Raw genomic sequence first — 22,128 nt, forward strand, 5'->3', positions numbered from 1 at the left:
AGGGAAGTTTAGATTAGATATTAAGAAACACTTTCCCACTAGGAGGGTAGTAAAGCACAGGAACAGGTTACCCAGAGAAGTAGTGAAATCTCCATCTTTGGAGGTTTTTAAGACCTGGCTAGAGAAAGCCCTGGCTGGGATGATCTAGTTGGGGCTGGTCCTGCTTTGGGCAGGGGGTTGGACTAGATGACCTCCTGAGGTCCTTTCCAACCCTAACTTTCTATGATTCTGTGATTCTTATGGGATAAAACCTCCTGATATTATCAAGCTGCCTGGAGTTTTACAGCTAGTCAGGGTGCGAAAAAGCAGCTTTACCTCTTTCATCATTGGATTGCTGAACAAGGGTTTCCTTTGCTTGTCCCTTCTTCCTGTGGGAGCCAGGATCAGCCTAAGTGTTGGCTGCAGTGGATTTCCTGTTCTCAACCTTTGTGACCTGTATCTAGTAGGCCTGGCCTCTTCTTCCTGCCAATGAGAACCTCAGCCTTTTTGCTAACATGCTGCCTTCCTGTCCAAGTTCTCCTTCCAGCTGCCAGAAGAAGCTGGGTTTAAAATTAGTCATCTTCTCCAGACCACATAGATCTGATTTGGATAGGGAAATACAGGGGGCTGCGTATACAGTCGAGAGGCTGCAGACATCTGTACCCTCAAAGGAGCATGGCCATGTAGATAGAGCAGTGGGAAGTGGTGTTCTACTCCTGATTCTACCATCCATGAGGTGCATGCGGCAAGACTATTTTCCTTCCTTGTGCTTTTGTCTACAAGCCAATGGAAGGAATATATCCCCTCTAAGGGTCTTACAACACATTCAAATCCAAACTATAGAAACCAGTATGAACCTCCTGCTCAAAGCAGGATCATCCCCAACTAGATCATCCCAGACAAGGCTTTGTGTAGCCAGGTCTTCAAAACCTCCAAGGATGGACACTTACACATTTTAAAGCACTAACTTTGTAGCTGGTTAGCTCTTTTTGTAGCTGGATGGTCATTTTTATGGTGTGATAATTACTTTGCATGTGTGGGCAGTCTAAACTTATTGTGCAATTCCCCAGTGTATGCATAACATATGTAACATCCGCACACCTCAAAAAGGATGCAGAAGAACTAGGGAAGTCCAGAAAAGAACAAGGATGATGAGTAGTATGGATGGGGGTTGTCTACAAGGGAGAGACTGACAAAGCCAGGCCTATTCAGTTTAGAAAAGAGAGGCATGAGGGCGGACATGAGAAGGGTTTACAAAATACTAAATGGCAAAGAGAAAGTTGATAGGAATTTATTATTGAGCAACTCTCACTAGACAAGAACAAGGGGTCACAACATAACATTAAGAGGCTGTCAGTTTAAAGCTAACACAAGGCAGTTCCTTTTAGCGAAGCGTGTCATTAAAGGGTGGAACTTGTTGCCACCAGATGTGGTGGAAGCTGAGAGTTCAGTCAGATTCACAAAGGGATTGAACACGTCCTTGGAGGAAAGGGGCATCAGTAGATAATGAGAGTGAGGGGCATGGCCTCTGAATTGGACCTTCCTGGACCTTAAATACTGGAGGCTGAAAGAGGGAGAGGAACAGTAGAAAAAACCCTGGTCAGACCCAATTAACTCTCCCTTTCAGCACCCACTCTCTACCCTCATGTGACACCGGAAACTGGGCAAATTGGATCTAGGGTCTGACCCAGTGAATGCCAGTTCTCATGTTCTTAACTTGTGCCAAGGGCCTAACCAACACTAGCATTTGCCAAGTTCTTGTTGCTTCTGTTTGCACAGTCGCTCCATAAACACTGTAGGGGAAAGGGAGGCCTGGGGAAATCGTCCAGCTGTCCCTGTTTCAAATTATCCCCTAACGCAGAGCATTCTTTCTCCTCTCTTTTTTTTTTTAGGGACACCACAAAAATATGACCCCACATTCAAAGGTCCTATTTATGACAGGTAAGAGCAGGTTTTGGGTGCCTGGCGAGGCCATGGGAGGGCTCACGAGTGGGAGCGGGGGATTCGGAATCTTCCAGTTACTGTAGATGAGCTGATGTGAACAAGGGATCCTAGGAAGAGGGAACATAAAGGCAGGGTCCTGTCTTGGCCTGCAGCATAGATGAAGCCATACAGGACTGGCCACTGAGCCTATTCCCTGTTACTACCAGCGGCTGCCTCCTGGGTGCTGGGGTGGGTCCTGGGTTGATGCAAAGGTGCTCTGGGTTCCACTTGTTTGGAGCCAGGGCCTAAGCTTGTTTCTTGGCTCCTCCTTATTCCATCAGGGGCTGCACAGACATCATCTGCTGCATCCTTCTCTTCCTGGCCATCATTGGCTATGTCATCGTGGGAGTTGTGGGTATGTACCCAGTGGCCTCATCAGGCTAGAGTGCCATTTGTCTCCTTCTAGCTCAGGCATTGCAGGAGTCTAGTCTTGGGGTACCATTGCCTTTTGGGTGGGATAAATACCCCAGGTAGGCAAGTAGTGAATGCCTCTTGTGTGGTGCCTTTGGGAAGGCAGTTCTGGGAGGTGTGCTTGGGTCTCGCCCAGTTCACTGCCATGGTGGCTTTCATAGTCACAGAGAAGTGAGGCTTGAAGGGACCTCCAGAGGTCACATCTAGTCCAAACCCCTGCCTGAGACATGATCAGCCCTATACAAATCCTCTCCTGAAGTACATCAGGTACTGGTGTGCTCCTCTTCCTTGAGGCAGGGTGTCTTCTGTCTGGGTGAAAAGACCATGTAAAAATCTATGATGTAGCAGAGATCATAGGATCATGGGAAGGTTGAGTGGAAAGAGACTTTGAGGTTCCATCTAGTCAAGCCTTCTTCTCAAGGCAGGATCAGGCCTGACTAAACCAGCTTACCCCAACCCAGTGTCTAGATGTCTAGTTGAACACGCCATTCATTCTCTCTGTGGTGCTACCCTGTTCGCTCGTCTTAGGGAAGATTGGCTTGCTAGCTAGTACAGGCCGCTGGCAAATGAAACCCTTTTGACTTGGAGAAAGCTGGAAAAAAGGAATGAGGGGTGCCTGGGTAATCCAACTGAGTTTTTTTGTCTTTTGGGTTTTGTTTTGTTTTTTTGTTCCTCCCTTCTCCTATTCAGCATGGACTCACGGAGACCCCCGGAAAGTCATCTACCCCACCAACAGCCGTGGGCAGTTCTGTGGCCAGCAGGGAACTCTGAACGAGTACGTGCCTGAGAGCTCTCGTCTCATAGGAGACAATGGAGTGGGTTGCGATTGCCTAGCTGAAGCTAGTTTCTTCCTCTTGGTCATACAGAGGGAGTCAGAGTCTGCCCTGTATCCTTCTGAGGAGGAGAGTGGGGAGGGGGAATGGAAGCAGATCTAGTGATAGCCATATCCTAGGACTGATGTGATCAAGGGTTGGTGACGCCATCATTGCAGTACAGTGAGCAGTAAGAAGCTCCAGGCTCAAGGGCGGGGTCTTAAATCCCATTCCCTGGCATGGACAGAGGTTGATGTGTTGTCTTGGTTGCAGGAACAAGCCTTTCCTGTTCTACTTCAACATTATGAAGTGTGCCAGCCCTCTGGTATTGCTGGAGTTCCAGTGTCCGACCACGCAGGTACTGCTGTGGTTTTGCCCCCCTCTCTTTCTCTCTCATGCTTGCATCCCACTGGCATCCCTGGGATATATCCTGTGGGGTTCCTGCCATCCCTTTGCCCTCACTCTCACATGGTCTAAAGCATATGGGATGATGCACAAGCTTTGGATGATGGTTACCCTGTGGTCCCTCAGCTCTGGAATGTTGCTTTCCCTTGAAGCCTAAATGCATCCTTGAATTGATTGGGTACTGGGGGTTATGCCCAGGGGCAGATTTGGGTGGGGCTGCAGTGGTGCAATTGCGCCCCCTCCCATCTTTGGTTTTAAACTTTGGGTGGAGCAGAAATCAACTGCCTGGCAACAGCTTGGCATTTCTATTCAGGCAGCAGTGATTAAATCAATTGACTATGCTTATTGTCATCTACTGATTCTTTCTAAGCTCTTCACTCCATAGTAGGTGTTAATGCTCCTTTCTCCTTTGTTTAAGGGTCTTCATGTTTCACTAGTCAAGCTATTCTTTTTTCTGCAATTCTGTGGCTCCTGGTCACATAGCTTCTATTTTGCAGCCCCACAGACTGTTGTTAACTCTGTCTGAAAATATTAATTCAGGTGCAGAAAGGTTAACTTGGGTGAATGTTAGCTCGGGGTAGAAATAACTTCCAGGGAAATATTGGGTGCGCTGGCAAGAAGTTCAAGAAGGTTTGATATGTTTTATGAATGTGGAAAAGATGGACATGGAATTCTAATGGTGACAGGACTAAAGAAACGATGGCTTTTAAGTTTTCTTGCCTAGTTTGTTGTGTTTTTTTAATACATCATGTATGATATAGAAAATTCATGCACATTCCAATAAGCTATATTTGGTTTTACTTTGATCTTGTATGGCAAACAATAAGAAAGAACATAAACATTGCCATTTCCTGGGTCAGACCCTAGGTCCTTCTTGTCCAGTCTCCCATGTCACAGGGGCAGAGAGCAGATGCTGAAAGGGAGAATGAACTGGGTCTGACCAAGGTTTTTGCCCCCCATACTGTTCCTCTCTCACTTGTAGCCCCCAACATTTTAAGGTCCAAGAAGTTCTGATTCAGAGGCCGTACCCCTCACTCCCATGCCCAAAGCTATTGATGCCCCTTTCCTTCAGAGATGTGTCCAATCCCTTTGTGAATCTGGATAAACTCTCAGCTTCCACCTCATCTGTTGGCAACAAGTCTCACAATTTAATTCCATTCTGGGTGAAAAAGAACTGCCTTCTGTTGCTTTTAATCTGACGGCCTACTAGTTTCACGTTGTGACCCCTAGTTCTTGTCTGATGAGAGCTAGTCAGTAATAAATACCTATTGACTTTCTCTTCACTGTTTAATATTTTGTAAACCCTGCTCATTTCCTTCCTCAAGGATCTCTTTTCTAAGCTGAATAGTCTTGGCCTCTTTAGTGTCTCCTCACATGAAAGAATCTAGCCCTAGGACCCTCATTATTAATAAAGCTTCTAGTTTCTTTTTTGGAGAAAAATGTGTTGTGTGCACCAGGCCACCAGCACCACCCTTTTCAAAATACTAGATCTGCTCATGGCCCTGCTCAGAATGTCCTAGAGGAGATGGAGAGAGGAGCCATTTGGTTACCCCTGAAAATTGCAACAGCAAGCAAAGGGCAAAAGGATCCATCAAGAGAAACAGGACAAGAGGCTTTTCTTTTCTTGTGGGCTGGTTCTTACACCATGTCTGAAATTCTTTCAGATCTGTGTGACCAAATGCCCAGACCGATATCTTACATACCTAAAGGCCCAGAGCAGCGGGACTGTTTCCAAAAGTGACCTCCAGTACTACAAGGATTTCTGTGTCCCAGAATTCACAAACCTAAAGAAGGTAAGTGGATTCTTCTGCATGAGGTGAGAGAGGGTGTGTTTTAGACTGCACACCAGGGTTACCTAGGGCCCTGCCATATGTTCAGATTCAAGCTAGATAAAAAGAGCTATGAAGCTGTTACATATTTTCAAGCACTAACATTGTAGCTGGTTGGCTCCTTTCATATCTGGATTGCCATTTTTATGGCATGATAATAATTTTGCATGTGTGGCTAGTCTAAATTCATTGCACCATTGACCAGTTAATTCCATAATTATTTTGCACGTTTGGCCAATCTAAATTGACTGTATGATTTGCCAGTGAATTGCATAATATATATAACGTGTGGCTGGGGTCATAGTTTGAAGAAGACTGAGATGGGATTTGATTCCAGTCTTCAAATCCCTAAAGGGTGATGACAGAGTGGATAGAGATGGGCTCTTCTTTATGGCTTTTGAGGATGGGATTAGGAACAACAGATTTGAGCTGCAGCAGGGGAAACTGAAGCTGGAGATGAGGAAAAAGGTTCTGATTCTGAGTTTGGCTGAGCATTGGAACAGGCTGCCCAGAAATGCGGTGGAGAATCCATTCTTGGAAGTTTTCAGGAACAGGTTAGGCAGACACTTGGCTAAGATAATTTAGTAGGGGATGATCCTGGCTTGATCAGGGGGCTGGCCTAGATGGAGGTCCCTTCCAGCCTGACTTTCCTATGATCCTATTTGACTCTTTACTATTAACTGGGGGCTGGTGCATTTCTTCAGTGGCCTTGAAATTACCAGCTTGAGAACTTAACTTTCATGTATGTGTATCTCTCTCTTCTAGCCCATGCCTGAAGTGCTGAGGGATGGAGATTGTCCAGCCATGATCACACCCAGCACGCCCTGTACGTCTGCCTGGGGGAGTAGGAGGGGGCAGAGGCTTCAAGGGGTCCAAGGAACTGATCACAACTGGTTTAGGAATTCATTCAAGATTTCTTTTTTGTTGGTACAGCAGTATTGGTGGCCAATGGCAGCTTAGGTTGCAATACATTGCCCCAGCCCCTGGTGACTATGTTGGGATTCCCCACTTGGGATTGGCTCTGACCAGCTCACAGATCTCTTCTGAGACTGGATCAGAGGTGGATCTAGGATTTTGATTGTGGGGGTACAGATGGTATGGCACATCAGCACATATAAGACAACACACTTTTCCCCAGTTAAAGAAAAACTAGATGCTTTACTAATACGGTTAGGGGAGTAGAGCTAGATTATTAATTTTAAATTCAAAGCAAAATTGGAATGTGCATTCATTTGCTAGCTTCTATATCAAGTTTTAAGAAAGCACAACCTAGGCACAAAAGAGTCAAAATACATTGTTTCATTTGTCTTGTAGTCATTACAGTTCCATGCAGGTCTTTTATTCAGATTCATACAACTGTTTGCTGAATAAATTTAGCCTTCTTGAGCATCTTGACAGTGCCTCCAGTGCTTCACTGTCAGTCATGTCTACACCCAGGTTAATCTGACCACTCCTGAGTTAAGATTCATAGCTAGAAATGAAAAAAAAACAGTCTGCAGGGCTGTGAAATAGAAGAGAGGCATTCCCAGGGATGATTAATGGACAGCAACATTGCAGAAAAAATGACAGTTTGAATAGGGGACTCAAGACCATTAAAAAGATAAAGGGTCATTAGCACCTATGGTGTGGAGAGAGATTAGCAGGAATCAGGGAGATGATAATGAACCATAAAGTCAATGGATTCTAACCATTGACCGGGCATTGCTAACTAGAAATGCCACTAATTCTCCCAGGCAGTTGGCTTTAAAGGGTGGAACAGGAATCAAAGTGGGTGTAACTGCACAACTGCATCCCTGTGTCGTGTGTGTGTCCCAGATCTGAACTGGATGACCCTTTCCTTCTACCAGTTGCATAGTGGTGATGCAGGGGCTGGAGACAGCAATAACCAGGAAGAACCACCTTCCTGGATTTTTGTGGAAGATCAACAGTGGTATTTTAGGGGCTGAACAAAAGAATAACCCAGGTTCAGCTTCTGACTACATCACTGCATAGCAGCATCACAGGGGTAGAGTCCTCTTCCATTTAGATGGATTATGGGGTTAGCACTATCAGCACCTTCCTCATTAGCCTTTCTGAGCTCCTTGTCCCCCTGATGTGGTGACTCCTGTTGACTGTCCCTACTCTCTGACACTGCTGTGTCTCTCCTCCAACAGTGGCTCGCCGGTGTTTCCCAGCCTTCAGTGTCAAGAAAGGGGTCATCATGGTTGGAAACAAGACAACCTTTGATGATGGAGTGAACCATCAGAGAAATGTGTCTGACCTGCTGGAGGGGGCCAAGTGAGTTGTGTACCATATTTTCGCAGATGATCTTTATCACAACTTGTTGATGGGTCTTGAGGTAACTCAGGAGTCCAATCTTTGACTCGGGCATCCCTCCACAGAAACTGCAGGTCTTTCTGCAGGAGAGAATAGGCTGTTGGTGGGGATTTTTCTCCTTTTCCTTCCTCTGCTCTCTCCTCTCTGCTTCAAGGGGAAAGACATTTTCTTTCAAAATCAGCTGCCACTTGGTTGAGGTTAGAATCATAGAAAATTAGGGATGGAAGGAACCTCAGGAGGTTATCTAGTCCAACCCCCTGCTCAAAGCAGGACCATTTCCAGCTATATCATCTTATCCAAGACTTTGTATAGCCAGGTCTTAAAAACCTTTGATGATGGGGATTCCACAGCCTCCCTGGGTAGCCTGGATAGGTTGAATCACCATTGGAGGCCTTGGAGTATTAACAGTAGCCCTGATGATAGGCTGTGGAGGCAACTGTTCCTTGGAGAAACTCCTTCCCTTGAGGTGAGCTTCTTATCTGTGGTTGGGAGTGTAGGAGTGCTGAGGACATGCGAGACCAGACACGTGACAAACACAGAACAAACATACCCCGTGCCTCCCCTAAAGCCAGTACATAAGAACTTGAGAACTGCCATTCACTGGGTCGGACTCTAGGTCCCTCTTGGCCAGTCTCCTGTGTCACATGGCAGCAGAGAGCAGGTGCTGAAAGGGAGAGTGAACTGGGTCTGACTAGGATTTTTCCCCCCCTGTTCCTCTCACTTGCAGCCTACAGCATTTAAGGTCTGATTCAGTAGATAAGTGTAAAACAGTGTACTTAAATGTAAAGTTATGCATGTGGGCAAAAAAATAACCCAAAATACACCCACACTACAATGGGTTCTACATTAGCTGTTACCACACAAGAAAGAGATTTGGGAGTCATCGTAGACAGTTTGCTAAAAGCATCAGCTCAGTACTCGGCAGCAGTCAAAAAGGCAAACAAGATATTATGGATTATTAAGAAGGGAACTGTGAACAAAAGGGAAAGCATGATGATGCCCCTTTATAAATCCATGGTGCTTCCACCCCTTGAATCTTGTGCCCAGTTCTGGTCCCTGCACCTCCAAAATTTGTTAAAAGATCTAGAGAAGTTTCACAGAAGGCACAAGGATGATCAGTGGTATGGAGGGGCTTCCATAGGAGGTAAGACTAACAAAGCTAGGCCTATTCAGTTTAGAAAAGAGATGCTTGAGGGGAACATAAGGACTCACAAAATACTGAACAGCCAAGAGAAAGTAGGATTTATTATTGACTAACTTTCACCAGACAAGAGCTAGGGCTCACAACATGAAACTAGGAGGCCACCAGTTCAAAACTAACAAAAGGAAGTTCCTTTTCACCTTTTGTTTCATTAAAAGGTGGAACTCATTTTCATCAGATTTGTTGGAAGCTGAGAGTTTACCTCGATTCACAGAGGGACTGGGCACCTTCTTGGAGAAAAGGGGCATCAGTAGCTATTGAGTGGGGGAGTGAAGGGAATGGCTTCTGAGTTGGGACTCCCTAGACATTAAATACTGGAGGCTGGAAGTGGGAGAGGAACAGGGGGAAAAACCCTGGTCAGACCCAGTCTACTTTCCCTTTCAGCCTCTGCTCTCTGCCACTGTGTGACACAGGAGACTAGGCAAGATGGATCTAGGGTCTGATCCAATAAAAGGCAGTTCTAAAACTCTTGGAAATGCAAGTATGAATCATGGTACAACAAAAGACTTCAGAAAAGGGATCACTAAGAATCTTCAGTATAAGCAGTAGAGGTAACTGACTGGCTTCTTGGCTGAAGTCGGGTGTCTTTTTGTAGTCAGCAAGGGAGAATTTTAACAAGGTGTCTAAAGGAGGACATATAGATAGATTGCGGATGTTCGGAGCATGGCTAACACTTTCATTCAGTTACAGCAGTAACTTTCAACCAGGGTCCCATGACACCCTGGGGTGCCTTGAGATCTTTTCAGTGGTGCTACACAATGTTAGCACTGTTAGGTGCACAAATACTGTTCACCAGATAGAGCTAGAGATTGCAAATAGAAATCCATGATGTTAAAACCATGCTGATCTGTTGTGGTATTCCTGTGTTTTTCACAGCAGAAGAATGGCTCTAAGATTTTTCCATAGTCAAAAATCAAGTGAAGGCTTATGAGCTGGTATTTTCAGAGGTGGGGCTGGAGTCTAGTGAGGGGTACCTTGAGTCTAAATAACAAGGCAGTGGAATAGATGCCCAGGGGAGCTGTGAAATCTCCATTATTGGAGGTTTCAAGAAGGGGTTGGACAGACACTGGTTGGGGATGATCTAGGCCTAGCAATGCCTACGTTCTACTATGGGGATTTTCCAGGCTTCTGGGCTTTGCGGGTTGTGCCGCGCCCCCCCCCCCCCCCTTGTGTCAGGATGTTTTTAAGTCTCCCTTAGAGACATTGGGTGTTGGCTGCAGCCCAGGCTGGAGATCTTGATCAGGGTGTGCTAATGCTCCTGCTGGGACTAAATCCAGAGGTTTTTGGCAGGAGAATCTTGGCCCTTCACTTGGGGTCAGACTGATGCCATATTTGGGGTCAGGAAGGAATTTTACCCCTGGTCAGATTGGGACAGACTGGGGGGGTTTATGCCTTCTTCTGTAACAGGGGCATACCTGGAATCTCTTGAGGGTATATTAACAACATTTTATAGAAGCAGAGCATTGGCTGCTGTCATCCTTCTGCTTTCTCTGTGACAGGTTCGGGTGTGATGTCTGATATTGTGTCAGGGCTGACAGTAGTTTTACAAGGAGATTAGATGATGGATTTTTCTGGGATAGTTTTGACAGGGCTGATCCTGCCTCAGGCAGGGGTTGGACTCAATATGATCTCTGTGGTGGTCCCTTCCAGCCCCACTTTTCTATGATTCTGTAAGAACCACTGTGCTGCGTTGAGTCGACACTAATGCTCCTCTCCTTCCTCCTCTGCTCCCTACTGCTTTGATTTCCAGGAAAGCAAATGTGGTTCTGGAAGCAAGACAACTGGCCATGAAGATCTTTGAAGATTACACAGTTTCCTGGTACTGGATAATAATGTGAGCAGAAAACCGACCACCTGATCATACAAAACTGCATTATGTCTGACCCCCACTGAACAAAGAGGGCTGGGCAGGAATGGAGCCAAGAGGCCGCTAATGTTTTCCGGGCACGACATCCAGCAGAAAATGTGTTATCTGAGAATGGGGCTGTATTGGAGCAAGCCTGTAGGAGAGCTTGTGTGTGGGGGCAGGGTTTTTCCATCCCTGTGCTGATGTTGGGAAGGTAGAAGTAATTTAAAGTGAAGAAAGGAATAAAGCAAGTCAGAGTGACTGGGTGGTGAATAAGATAATTGGAAGTGATTTCTGGTTTCAGTCGAGCCCCTAGGAAGTAGTGGCTTAGGTTTATTTATCTCCAACTCCTGAGCATACTAAATGCAATGAATATGGGTCTTGGTCCCATGTCTGGTTGGGCTGATTGATCTCCTTGTTGCTAGCATCTGCCAGAGACCCAGGGTGTAACCAGGCCTTTGGTGAAACTCTCCTCTTGCCCCTTGAGAAGGTTCTTCTGGGACTGAAATGCAGTGTAGGCAGCTGAGGAGGAAACTAGCTTTTATGTGCCCCAGCAACTGAGGATTGCCATGGTGAAGACTGTCAGCTGGGTACCTTTTACCATCATGAAAGCTCACCTGGAAAGCAAAAGAGAAGCAAAGTGTTAATGAGACACAGATGCGGGGCACAGAGAAGAGCAAGTTGTAACATGGACATGCTTTTTCATGTGTTCTCTGACTTTACTACTCTCTTCCTTCCCTAGAGGTCTAGTCATTGCCATGGTGGCCAGCCTCATCTTCGTCATCCTTCTCCGTTTCCTGGCAGGAATCATGGTCTGGGTGATGATTGTGATGGTGATCCTGGTGCTTGGATATGGTGAGAGGTCTTGAGGGCAGGATCTGGAGTAGGAGATGACTCTGGGGATTCCCTCCTCCCTGCCACTTCTCTGCAGAGATATTTGAAATTAGCCTAGCAACACCGGGTCACTCCAGTCCAGTCACTGTCTTTGGCCATTCCTGATGTACTTGGAGATTTGCAACAGAGACAGGGGGCTCTTCTGCCCAAAGTTGCAGGTTATTTCTGTTGACTCTTGGTAGCAGGTGGGTTCTGTTCATTCCAGCACAGGACCTGGGAGGGCCATAATAGAAAGCAGTTCCTTTCATGACTGTGCATTGGAGGAAGCCTTATTATTCCTGCATCCTAAAACATGTATAAGCCAGTGGTTTGCCACCAGGATGCCCTGAGATCCTTTCAAGAGTACTACAGGGTGCCACACAATTGTAGCACTTAGAGGTGCAAATCTGTTTGACAAAATAAACCCAGACATTTCAAATAAGAGCATAAGAATTGCCATTTCCTGGGTCAGACCCTAAGTCCATCTTGCTCAGTCCCCTGTGTCATGCAGTGGCAGAGCACAGATGTTGAAAGAGACAGTGAGCTGGGTTTACCCTGTTCTTCTCTCACTTGCAGCCTCCAGCATTTAGGCAGACAAGGTTCTCTGGGTGAATCTGATATCTTTTATTAGACCAACTTAAATAACTGGAAAACGATTATTAGGCAAGCTTTCGGGTTCAAAAACCCTTCATCAGGCTAAGGAAGTTTCAGCAGATGGTGTGTGCTCTTCCTGGATGGAATGAAAAGTAAAGAAGCCAGGCTGGGCTGGTATACATACAAGATAGGCAGTCAGTGAAAATGTAGATTGAGGAGTCAATGGGTGAGAGACAGGCTTGGGGGGTGGGGCGCGGAGAGGGATGAATAGTGGAGAGGTACCTGGGGAGTCAGATGTCAGGCAGGTTATAATGTGTCATAAATCCAATGTCTATATTTAGTCCTTGATTTTTAGTATCCAGAAGGTTGATGAAGTGGAGATCATACGCTTGTCTCTGGGAAGTATTTTGTAAGTTTCCTTTGAGGATCAGGACTGAGAGATCGGAGAGAGTGGCTTTCTTGTGAGAAATGTGTCCCCACCAGTACTTGGGTATTCCTGTCTTTGATAGATTTCCGGTGTGCATTCATTCTGGTGCGCAGGTGTTGTTTGGTCTCTCCTACGTATTTTCCATCAGGGCGTTTGGTGCATTGGATGAGATACATTACATTTCTGGAGGTGCAACTGTAAGATCTGGGAATGCTGATGGCTCTGTTGTGGGGTGTTGTAATTATGGGGGTGGTGTAGATGTGTTGGCAGGTTTTGCATTTCTTGTCATGGCACGGTCTGGATCCATTTGGTGTGTTCTGGGCCTGGAGAAGTTTGCTTCTGGTGATGAGGTTAGCGAGGTTCGGTGCTTGTTTGAAGGCTAGGATGGGTGGCTCTGGGAAGATCTTTTTAAGAATAGGGTCTCTTTCTAGTGTGGATTGCAATTGTTTGAGGATTTTCTGTACAGGTTCGAGGGAGGGGTGATATGTCATAATCAGCGGTGTGCGATTTGTGGGGGGTTTTCTTCTGTACTGCAGCAGTTCTTCACGTGGTATCCGGGTGGCTCTTTCAAACGTGCGATCTGCCTCTCTGGAGGAGTGTCCTTGCTGGGTGAAAGCCTTTTTAAGATTGGTGAGGTGGCAAGCCCATGTGTTCTCTTCAGTGCAAATTCAGTGGTATCTGAGGGCTTGGCTGTATATCACAGCTTTTTTGGTGTGTTTAGGGTGATTGCTGGTTCTGTGCAGATATGTATGTTGGTCTGTGGGTTTATTGTATAACGTGGTCTGTATTTTATCATTCTGATCATCGTGTCTAAAAAGGAGATGTTGGTGCTGGAGTATTCTAGAGAAAGTTGGATGGAGGGATGGTGGTTGTTGAATTTCTGATGGAACTCAATCAGTATGCCAACCTTTTTATGAGCCACCTGGACAAAAACTTCCTCAAGAACTGCACTATCAAACCCTTGCTATACTTAAGATATATCGATGACATCTTCATCATTTGGACTGAAAACATACAATCTCTGATTGAGTTCCATCAGAAATTACTACCTGTCTTATATGCATACCAGCCCAGCCTGGCTTCTTTACTTTTCATTCCATCCAGGAAGAGCACACACTAACTGCTGAACTTTCCTTAGCCTGACGAAGGGTTTTTGAACCTGAAAGCTTGCCTAATAATTGTTTTCCAACTATTTAAGTTGGTCTAATAAAAGATATCAGATTCACCCAAAGAACCTTGTCTGCTTATGTCCTTAGACCAACATGGCTACAACCTACACCCCTCCAGCATTTAGGGCATTTATACACGTACCTTTTGTCCGCTCCGATGCACCAGAAATTCACCGCATTGGAGCAGACTCAATTAACTGAATCTGCGAAGCACGCAAGTCGACGCGCCCGGCGCTGTCGCATGCATTTGTATAAATAGTTAAATGTGCATCAGCGCGCAGAAAATGGTGGCGGCATGGTTCATAGATGTAGGGTCAGAAGGGACCTGAGCAGATCATCAAGTCCGACCCCCTGCCCTGGGCAGGAATGAATACTGGGCTCATATTACCCCTGGTAAGTTTAAGCTCATATGACCCCAGCTAGGTAAATATCAAGCCTCCTTTTAAAGACCCCTAAGGTAGGAACCAGCGCCACTTCCCTTGGAAGCTGGTTCCAGATCCTGGCTGTCCTGACTGTGAAGTAGTGCCTCCTGATGTCTAGCCTGAACCTACTCTCAGTCAACTTGTGGCCGTTATTCCTTGTTACTCTGGGAGGTGCTCAGAGGAACAGGGTCTCACCCATTCCCCTCTGGTCCCCCCGGTAAGTTTATAGACGGCTGCTAGATCCCCTCTCAGCCTTCTCTTGTGGAGGCTGAACAGGTTCAGGTCCCTTAGCCTCTCCTCATAGGGTGTGCCTTGCTGCTCCCTGGGCACACTTTTGATGTGTTTTAGTTCAAAAGCGCGCCGCCACCATTTTCTCAGTGCTGATGTGCATTTCACCATTTACCCAAATGCATGTGCCACAGTGCTGGGTGTTTTTAAATGTGCCCAATGCTGTGGCACTCACATACGTACAAATGCCCTTAAAGTCTAGGGAGTTCTGATTCAAAGGCCGTGCCCCTCACTTCCAGGGTGTTAACACCATCCTGCCCTGCTGTGGGCTGAGTTCTTTGCAAAAAAAGAATGGCTCAATTGTTGTTCTGTAACCAAAAATCAAGTGAAAACTAAAGAGTTTGCTTTCTGAGGCATGGCTTGAGTCTAAGAAGTTTGAGAACCACTAGTTTAGGCCCCTCCACATCAAAGCTACAGGGCTCTGATTCGCAGCACAGAGAGGAGTTTCCACAGCTTAGACCCCACTTGATAACATTAGGCTGGGGCTGTGGGTGTCTTTCTTGTCTCCATGGTTTCACTGTCATGTGACATCTCATATCACAGGCATCTTCCATTGTTACATGGAGTACAGCAAACTGAAAGGAGAGGCAGGCTCTGACGTTTCCCTGATGGACCTGGGCTTCCAGACAGACCTGCGAGTCTATCTCCACCTGAAGCAGACCTGGCTGGCCTTCAGTAAGTCTCTGTACTGCCCTGAGACTAGGGCTTGGACCATGCCACTTTTGCGTGCAGTGCTCCATGGTGCTCATCTCTTGGGGGGCATCCTTGCATAAGAACATTGGGTCAGACCAATGGTCCCACCTAGCCCAGTATCCTGCCCCTGACAGTGGCAGAGGTGGATGTTATAGAGGGAGATCATTAAAATGAATATCTCTAGAGGAATCCATCCCCTATTCAGTACCCTCCCTGGCATCTACCGTTATTGGTTTCAAGATGCCAAAGGAAACTTCTCCAAACATTCTGCTCAATAGCCATGAAGAGATCTATCAGCCATGTATTTATCCAGTCCCATGTTGAATCTGGCTGTTACCTGTCTCCACCCCATCCTGTGACAATGGATTCCACACACTAATGGCACATTGCGTAAGGAAGTCCTTTCTCGTGTTAGTTTTAAACCAGTTGCTTGCTCATTTCAGTGGGAGTCCCCTGGTTCTAGTATCTTGGGACATGATGAACAGTTCCCAGTTCACTTGTTCCATGCCCTTCATGATTGTATAGACCTCTATCCCATCTGCCCTCAGTCTGTTCCTTTCCAAGCTGAAGAACCCTGGCCTTTAAGTCTCCTCTGGTCTGGCAACTGGTCCAGGCCCCTGATAATGTTGGTTCCTCTTCTCTGGACCTGTTCAAATTCTACACCATCCTTTTGGAGGTACGGAGACCATAACTGCACACAGGGTTTGAGGTGATGGATTTCCCCAGGGGTTGCCAGCACAAAGGGAGATTTGATCCAGGTTGTGCCCCTGAAGGTGCTATGACAATGGTGATCATACTGAAAGGGTTCTTTTTATGCACTACAAGAACTTGCCCTGGGTGTAATGATATCTCTGCCATCGGATCAAGCTCAGGATGGGCAGGCCAAGCTGCAGGGGGACGGATGGAGACCATTTTTCAACATGGATTTCAGCTCTGGACAAGTCCTGGTGACAGGAATCTGTGGCCCCCACCTCCCTTAACAACTCTTGATCTCTTCTCCCCAGTGATTATCCTGTGCATCCTGGAAGTTGTCATTATCCTATTGCTCATCTTCCTCCGTAAGAGGATCCTTATTGCCATTGCGCTTATCAAGGAAGCCAGCCGGTACGTACAGTACAGATCACGGCACCCAGGAATCAAAGAGAGGTGGGGACAGGGGAACGCAGTTCATAGGATCCTAGGGAAGTCAGGCTGGAAGGGACCTCATGAGGTTACATCTAGTCCAGCCTCCTGCTTCAGGCAGGATTGGCTGACAACCATCCCAGCCCAGGTGTCTGTTGTGTGACAAGAAAGACTCCAGCCCTTTCTGGGTTTAACATGCAAACTGTGTGTAACCCTCCTTCCCTGCCCAACCCTGTGGCTTACACCAGAGGTGGCTGCATTGTGGTAGTCTGGCTGTGAGAAGTTTAATGGGGCCTGTGCACAGGCTATGGCCTGCGGAGGGCTTCTGTTCTGTCTGAATTTCTCTTGCCGGAAAAGGTGTTTTTTTTAATTAACCTTCTTCCTTTCTACCTCCCATTCCCCACCAACAGGGCTATTGGCCACATCATGACATCCCTCCTGTTTCCTCTCTGCACCTTCTTCTTGTTGTGTCTCTGTATCGCTTACTGGGCCAGCACTGCTGTGTATCCTTCCATCTTCCTCTCCACTCCCCTGATGGGAAGATGCAGGGGGGTGTATAGATCTTACACCCTCCAGAAGGCAAGAAACGCTATAGAATTAGTTGTATGTATGTATTCGATGTATAGGTCACCCCCAGCAAAAGAGGCTCTTGTGAGCTGTGTGGATGCATTGAAACTGTATGTGTGAATCTTAGGTTCCTTTCTGTTGAATCAGATCATGCCAATGCATGTATAGTTTTACTTGGTGTCAAGTGTATTCAGTGCCTGCCAATCAGTGATGCTCTTTCCCACACTTGGGGGCTGGAGTCATATATTTACGAAAGTCCTGGACAAACATAGCAGCTCCAGGCTCCTTACGATAAAAAACAAAGGCATTGATAAAGACACAAAGATATCAAAATAAAATTCTATGTAAGCAAGAAAGCCAAGTCCCCAGATGGTGCCCCTGCAGTGCACTTCTCCTGATGGGCTGCTCAGATAACCAGGTCATACAGCACTTCCAGAAGGTGTCCAGGTTTAGGCTGTGGGTCCATCTGGGAGAGAACTCCAGAACTGAGGAATGACTTCTGGGAACAACTTCCAGTGTGTTTTTGCCAAATGCACTTGGCACATATATGTTATTTGTAAAGGTTGCTTGCAGCTGACCTCAGGGATGGTGATGAAACACCAGGGACCAAGCAAGCAGTCCCCTTGGGTAGATCGGCTGCCTCCAGAACCATGTCAGTGTATTTTTCAGTGCAAATGAGAAACGGTAATAATAAGGATGGTAAATCTGCATGGACAGACTCAGAGTTCCAGTCCAGGTTTCAAAATGTTGGATCCCCTTAACGGTTTGACCTCAGATTCTTATCTACCTCAAATGAGGCTGTCTACAAGGTCTTCAATGAGACACCATGTGCATTTGCTGGACAGACCTGTAAACCAGAGGTAAGGAGATTCTCTGAAGACTGACACACTGGTAATAAGATTTAGGTGTGCACATTCATATGAAAATGCTTTGGCCCCTGCCTTATGTGACATGTGTTATGCAGTTAACTGGTAAATTGCAGAATAAATTTAGTCTCGCCACATGTGTAAAGTAATTGATGTGCACTGAACTGGTGAATCTTGTACTAAATTTGCACCAGCCACACATGCAAAGTAATTATCGTGCTATAAAAATGACCATCCAGCTATAAAAAGAACCAGCCAACTGCAAAGCTAGTGCTTGAAAGTGTGTAACAATTTTATAGCTGGTTTCAATCCAGCTTTGTTTTGAACCTGTGTGGCAGGGCCCTCTGGTAGCTAGTGTTGTCCTAGAAGGTACCTGAAAGATGTTATTTGCTAAGAAAGCTCCTTGGAACCACTTAAACCTCTTCATCCCTTCTTGACCCTTTGGATGATGTTCGCATCTTTGTGTTTGATTGCTCTTATAATCCACCTTCGTTCATGGTAGAGTTCCTGCAGTCTCTTTCTCCCAAGTCAGTCCCTCTGGCTTCATAAACAGTGTTCTTCTCTGCACTTCCCCAGTTAGGAAAGATCTTAATAGTGAACTCTATTCATCTCCAAGATACTTTCTAAGTATTCATTCTCTCCCTCACACCCTTTGGAGGGAGGTCTGGGTCCCTTTTATTCCAGGGAATCTAAGAAGCAGACTTGCTGCAAAGGAAGCTTCATAGTCATACTAAGAGCTGCAGTTAGAACTTGGAGATTCCCAACTCCTCGTTCTGAGTTCTGGTCACACTATTTATCTTCATCATATTAACTGCCCAGAATTATGGGTAGAGCTTCAGAGGTGGAGTGAACAACAGCATGTGGAATCTTATCCTTTTCTCCATTTGGATAAAAGGCAGCTGCTGCCAGGTTCAAGGGTGGTGTATGTGCAGTAAAGAATAATTTCCCAGGCTCAGACTCCAGAGGCAGCTTTTGGGTTGGCAAGAACCTAAATCAGCTTGAGGCCTCCCTTGGAAATTGCCAGTTTTCACTTGGTTTGTAGAAAATAATAAAGCAATCCTGTTGCAAAGAACTTGGAAAACCCACAATGGGTCTCTGTATGCCCTCATGGATTCCAATTTGAACTCTGGTTGGCTCTTCTGCTTACTTTCTGCTACATGTGTGAGGGTGTTTTTAAGCCTTCCTCAGGTATTCCTCAGGCCTACGTTGATGATGATGACTGAGCTGGGCCAATGCTCCTTCTGGGACTCAAACCTGGAGGGTCCTGCCTAGAGGGTCTTGCCCCTTCACTCAGGCTCAGACCGATGCTGCATTGAGGTTAGGAAGGAATTTCACCCCTTGCTCAGATTAGCATGGACCAGAGTGGGGTTTGCCTTCCTCTGTAACAGGGGGAATGGCCTGCTCTTGAGCATATATTAACAACCTTTCACAGAAGCAAGACTTCAGTTGCCATGGTCCCCCTGCTTTACCAGTGGCAGGTTTGAATGTGATGTCTGGTGTTGTTAAGGCTGATGGTCATTTTACGAAGAGTTTATATGATGGATTTGTCCAGGATGGTTTGGACAGGGATGATCCTGCCTCAGGCAGGGGGATGGACTAGATTCAACCTCTGAAGGTCCTTTCCAGCCCCACTTCTGCATGATTCTATGATCTCTGGGTTTATCTCATGAATCATGTTTGCGCCCTGAGCAGAACTATCATTGTATCTCACCCTTGAAAGGATCTCAAGGCATCTTGGTTGAGAATCAACAACCTAGATTCCTTATGGTTCTCATAACTTAAGTTCTAAGCATGTCTTTCCTCCTCTTTGTCTAGACATTTAATACCACCAACATCACCAAACAGTGCCCAGATGCTCACTGCCTCTTTGCCTTCTACGGAGGTGAGACGGCCTATCACAAATACCTCATCTTCCTCCAGTTCTATAATGTCTTCATGTTTTTCTGGCTGGCCAACTTTGTGATAGCATTGGGACAAGTCACCCTTGCTGGTGCCTTTGCATCTTACTACTGGGCCTTCAAGAAGCCTGATGACATCCCAGCTTTCCCCCTGTTCTCGTCCTTTGGGCGTGCACTCAGGTAGGTGCTGGAATTTTTCTTTATAATTATACAGTGCCTTTTGGTGGAGACAAATAAATAAAACACAGCAAAGGGTGCCAAGAAGTGGCATCTAACCCAGATCGTCTCACTCTCTTTCCATGGCAGGTACCACACTGGCTCACTGGCTTTTGGGTCTCTGATTCTTGCCATTGTCCAGGTCATCAGAGTCATTTTAGAATATCTGGACCACAGGCTGAAAGGTAGGGGTTTGGGAATGCTACACACTCCAAAAAACAAACTCATGAGGTCTACCCCACCACCTGGTTCCCCTGTGGGGTCAGACCCACCTGCCATACTCCAGCCCCTTCACTTCCAGTACCTGAAGGCTGGGAGTAGCTTCAGTGGTGCCTCCTTCCTTTTGTCTTTGTCCTTGAGCTTCTCTGCCTAAACTCATTCTGGGGTGGGGAGAGGGAGGGTCTGTATGCTTCTCTAGGGGTGCTATCCCTTTAAGGCATCCCTCCCCACTCAGACCTCAAAGCACTTGTTGGGGTTTCAGCCATCCCAACCTTGGCCCCCTTTTTTCTTTGGCCAAGCCCTCAGCCCCAGTCCAGTGCCTTGGACCTTGGTTCCCAGGCCTTGACCCCTCACATCCTTGCCCTGCAAAGTGCCCCTGGTGTCCTGCATGTGACCTCCAAACTTTCCCTGCAGCCGCTACCCAAACCTCCAGTTTCCTGAGTCTTCAGGTCCTGGTACTTTTCAGTCCTCTGCCCCCTGGCTTGCTCCAGCTTCCCTGGATTCTTGGACTGACTAGGTCTACCACCTTAGCAGCCTGGGCTTTCAGGGGCCCCTGCTACACATTATATATTATGCAATTCACCAGCCAGTTGCATCATAAATTTAGACTGCCCACACATGCAAGTAGTTGTCATACAAGGAACTGGTGAATCGTGCAATAAATTCAGACCAGCCACTCATGCAAAGTAATTATCACACCATAAAAATGACTATGCAGCTATAAAAACAGCAACCAGCTTCAACGTTAGTGCTTGAAAATGTGTAACAACTCTATAGCTGGTTTCTATCCAAGTTTAATTTGAATATGTAGCAGGACCCAGGGGTTCTGTCCTCTCTGCAGCTCAGAGCTAGGCTGACCCTCTAGCTCTGGAGCCAGGCTTTAAATATCCTGGCCTTCACCTCTTTCCAGTCACCTCTGACTGTCTCAGGGGTTTTGTTTAGCTCAATACTTCTCCTGCTCCTACTGCACTCTGCCCAACTGTCCTCCATGTGCTTCTTAGCTATCTGCTTGCTATGTGCAGCCTCCATAGCTTACTGCAGGCATCTTGCCCCAGAGAGTTGTCTGCAGCTCTTCTATGTGCTGCCTTCTCAGTCTCTTAAGTAGCAGGAGCTAAGGGACCCTGCTGCAGAGTGACTGAGGATGTTTTTGCCTGGCTGGCTTCAAGCATTTGCTGGGAGTACTTTTGATGGGAAGGCAGCTGTCTGCTCTGTCTGAGGTGGCATGGGTCAAAATATTAAGAGAAGGAAAAAGGGCTGGAGAACGTAAACGAGTGGGCAGTATGCCTAGGGAGATGTTCTCTCAATGTGTGGCAGGGGATCAGGGGGGCAAGGTGTCCACTGCTGGGATTTCTGAGACCAAGTTTCTGCCTCTTTCTGCTTCTCACCCTCTTTTTCTTGTCTCTTTTGGTCCTAGTTGCTGAGAACAAATTTGCCAAGTTCCTCCTGAGCTGTCTCAAGTGCTGCTTTTGGTGCCTTGAAAAATGTCTCAAGTTCCTGACCAGGAATGCATACATCATGGTGAGGGTGCCCGTTGGAGAACCAGTGCCAAGCAGCTGACAAAGTGGGAAGGGTCACTGCAGCTTGGAGAGTCTCAGTCTTATTGTTCCATGAATGCCCTCCCCTGCCTGACAATGATTGCTCCCTGGGGATCTCAGCTGGGTTTTCGGAGGCAGTGGCTGTTCTAGGTGTGTAGGTTTGGCTTGTCTCCAGGTGATGGCTACATGATCAGAAGTGCAGCTGGCATCACTTTTGCTTTGCACACAAAGGAATTGGTGTTGGCTTTATATGCATGTGTTCTGGTTAGTCTATAAGGTGCAAATCTACCCTGCTGTCTATCTGACCAGGTTAGAAGGCTGCTTGACAGTCTGCAGACTTGGGGCAAAACCTACCCTTTCTTCTGAGTTAACCATTTCTTTTCTCTCCATGTCTGCCTCCATGGTCCCATCCAGGTTGCCATCTATGGTACCAACTTCTGCACTTCTGCCAGGAATG

General features: G+C 46.6%; 1 protein-coding gene across 1 annotated transcript in view; it reads left to right on the plus strand.

Annotated features, from left to right (window-relative positions):
• SLC44A2 (solute carrier family 44 member 2) overlaps positions 1-22,128 on the plus strand; it is a 34,897-nt gene that overhangs the window by 3,826 nt on the left and 8,943 nt on the right. The window contains 17 exon segments of the mRNA XM_006023359.3: positions 1,872-1,920; positions 2,244-2,317; positions 3,064-3,148; positions 3,459-3,543; positions 5,255-5,383; positions 6,185-6,245; positions 7,573-7,696; positions 10,687-10,770; positions 11,525-11,637; positions 15,099-15,230; positions 16,253-16,352; positions 16,781-16,873; positions 17,713-17,797; positions 19,619-19,881; positions 20,008-20,102; positions 21,551-21,654; positions 22,086-22,127. Of these exon segments, the coding sequence (XP_006023421.2) occupies positions 1,872-1,920; positions 2,244-2,317; positions 3,064-3,148; positions 3,459-3,543; positions 5,255-5,383; positions 6,185-6,245; positions 7,573-7,696; positions 10,687-10,770; positions 11,525-11,637; positions 15,099-15,230; positions 16,253-16,352; positions 16,781-16,873; positions 17,713-17,797; positions 19,619-19,881; positions 20,008-20,102; positions 21,551-21,654; positions 22,086-22,127 (1,718 nt within the window).

Source organism: Alligator sinensis, unplaced genomic scaffold, assembly GCF_000455745.1.
Source record: "Alligator sinensis unplaced genomic scaffold, ASM45574v1 scaffold707_1, whole genome shotgun sequence".
In the NCBI taxonomy this organism is placed as follows: domain Eukaryota; kingdom Metazoa; phylum Chordata; order Crocodylia; family Alligatoridae; genus Alligator; species Alligator sinensis.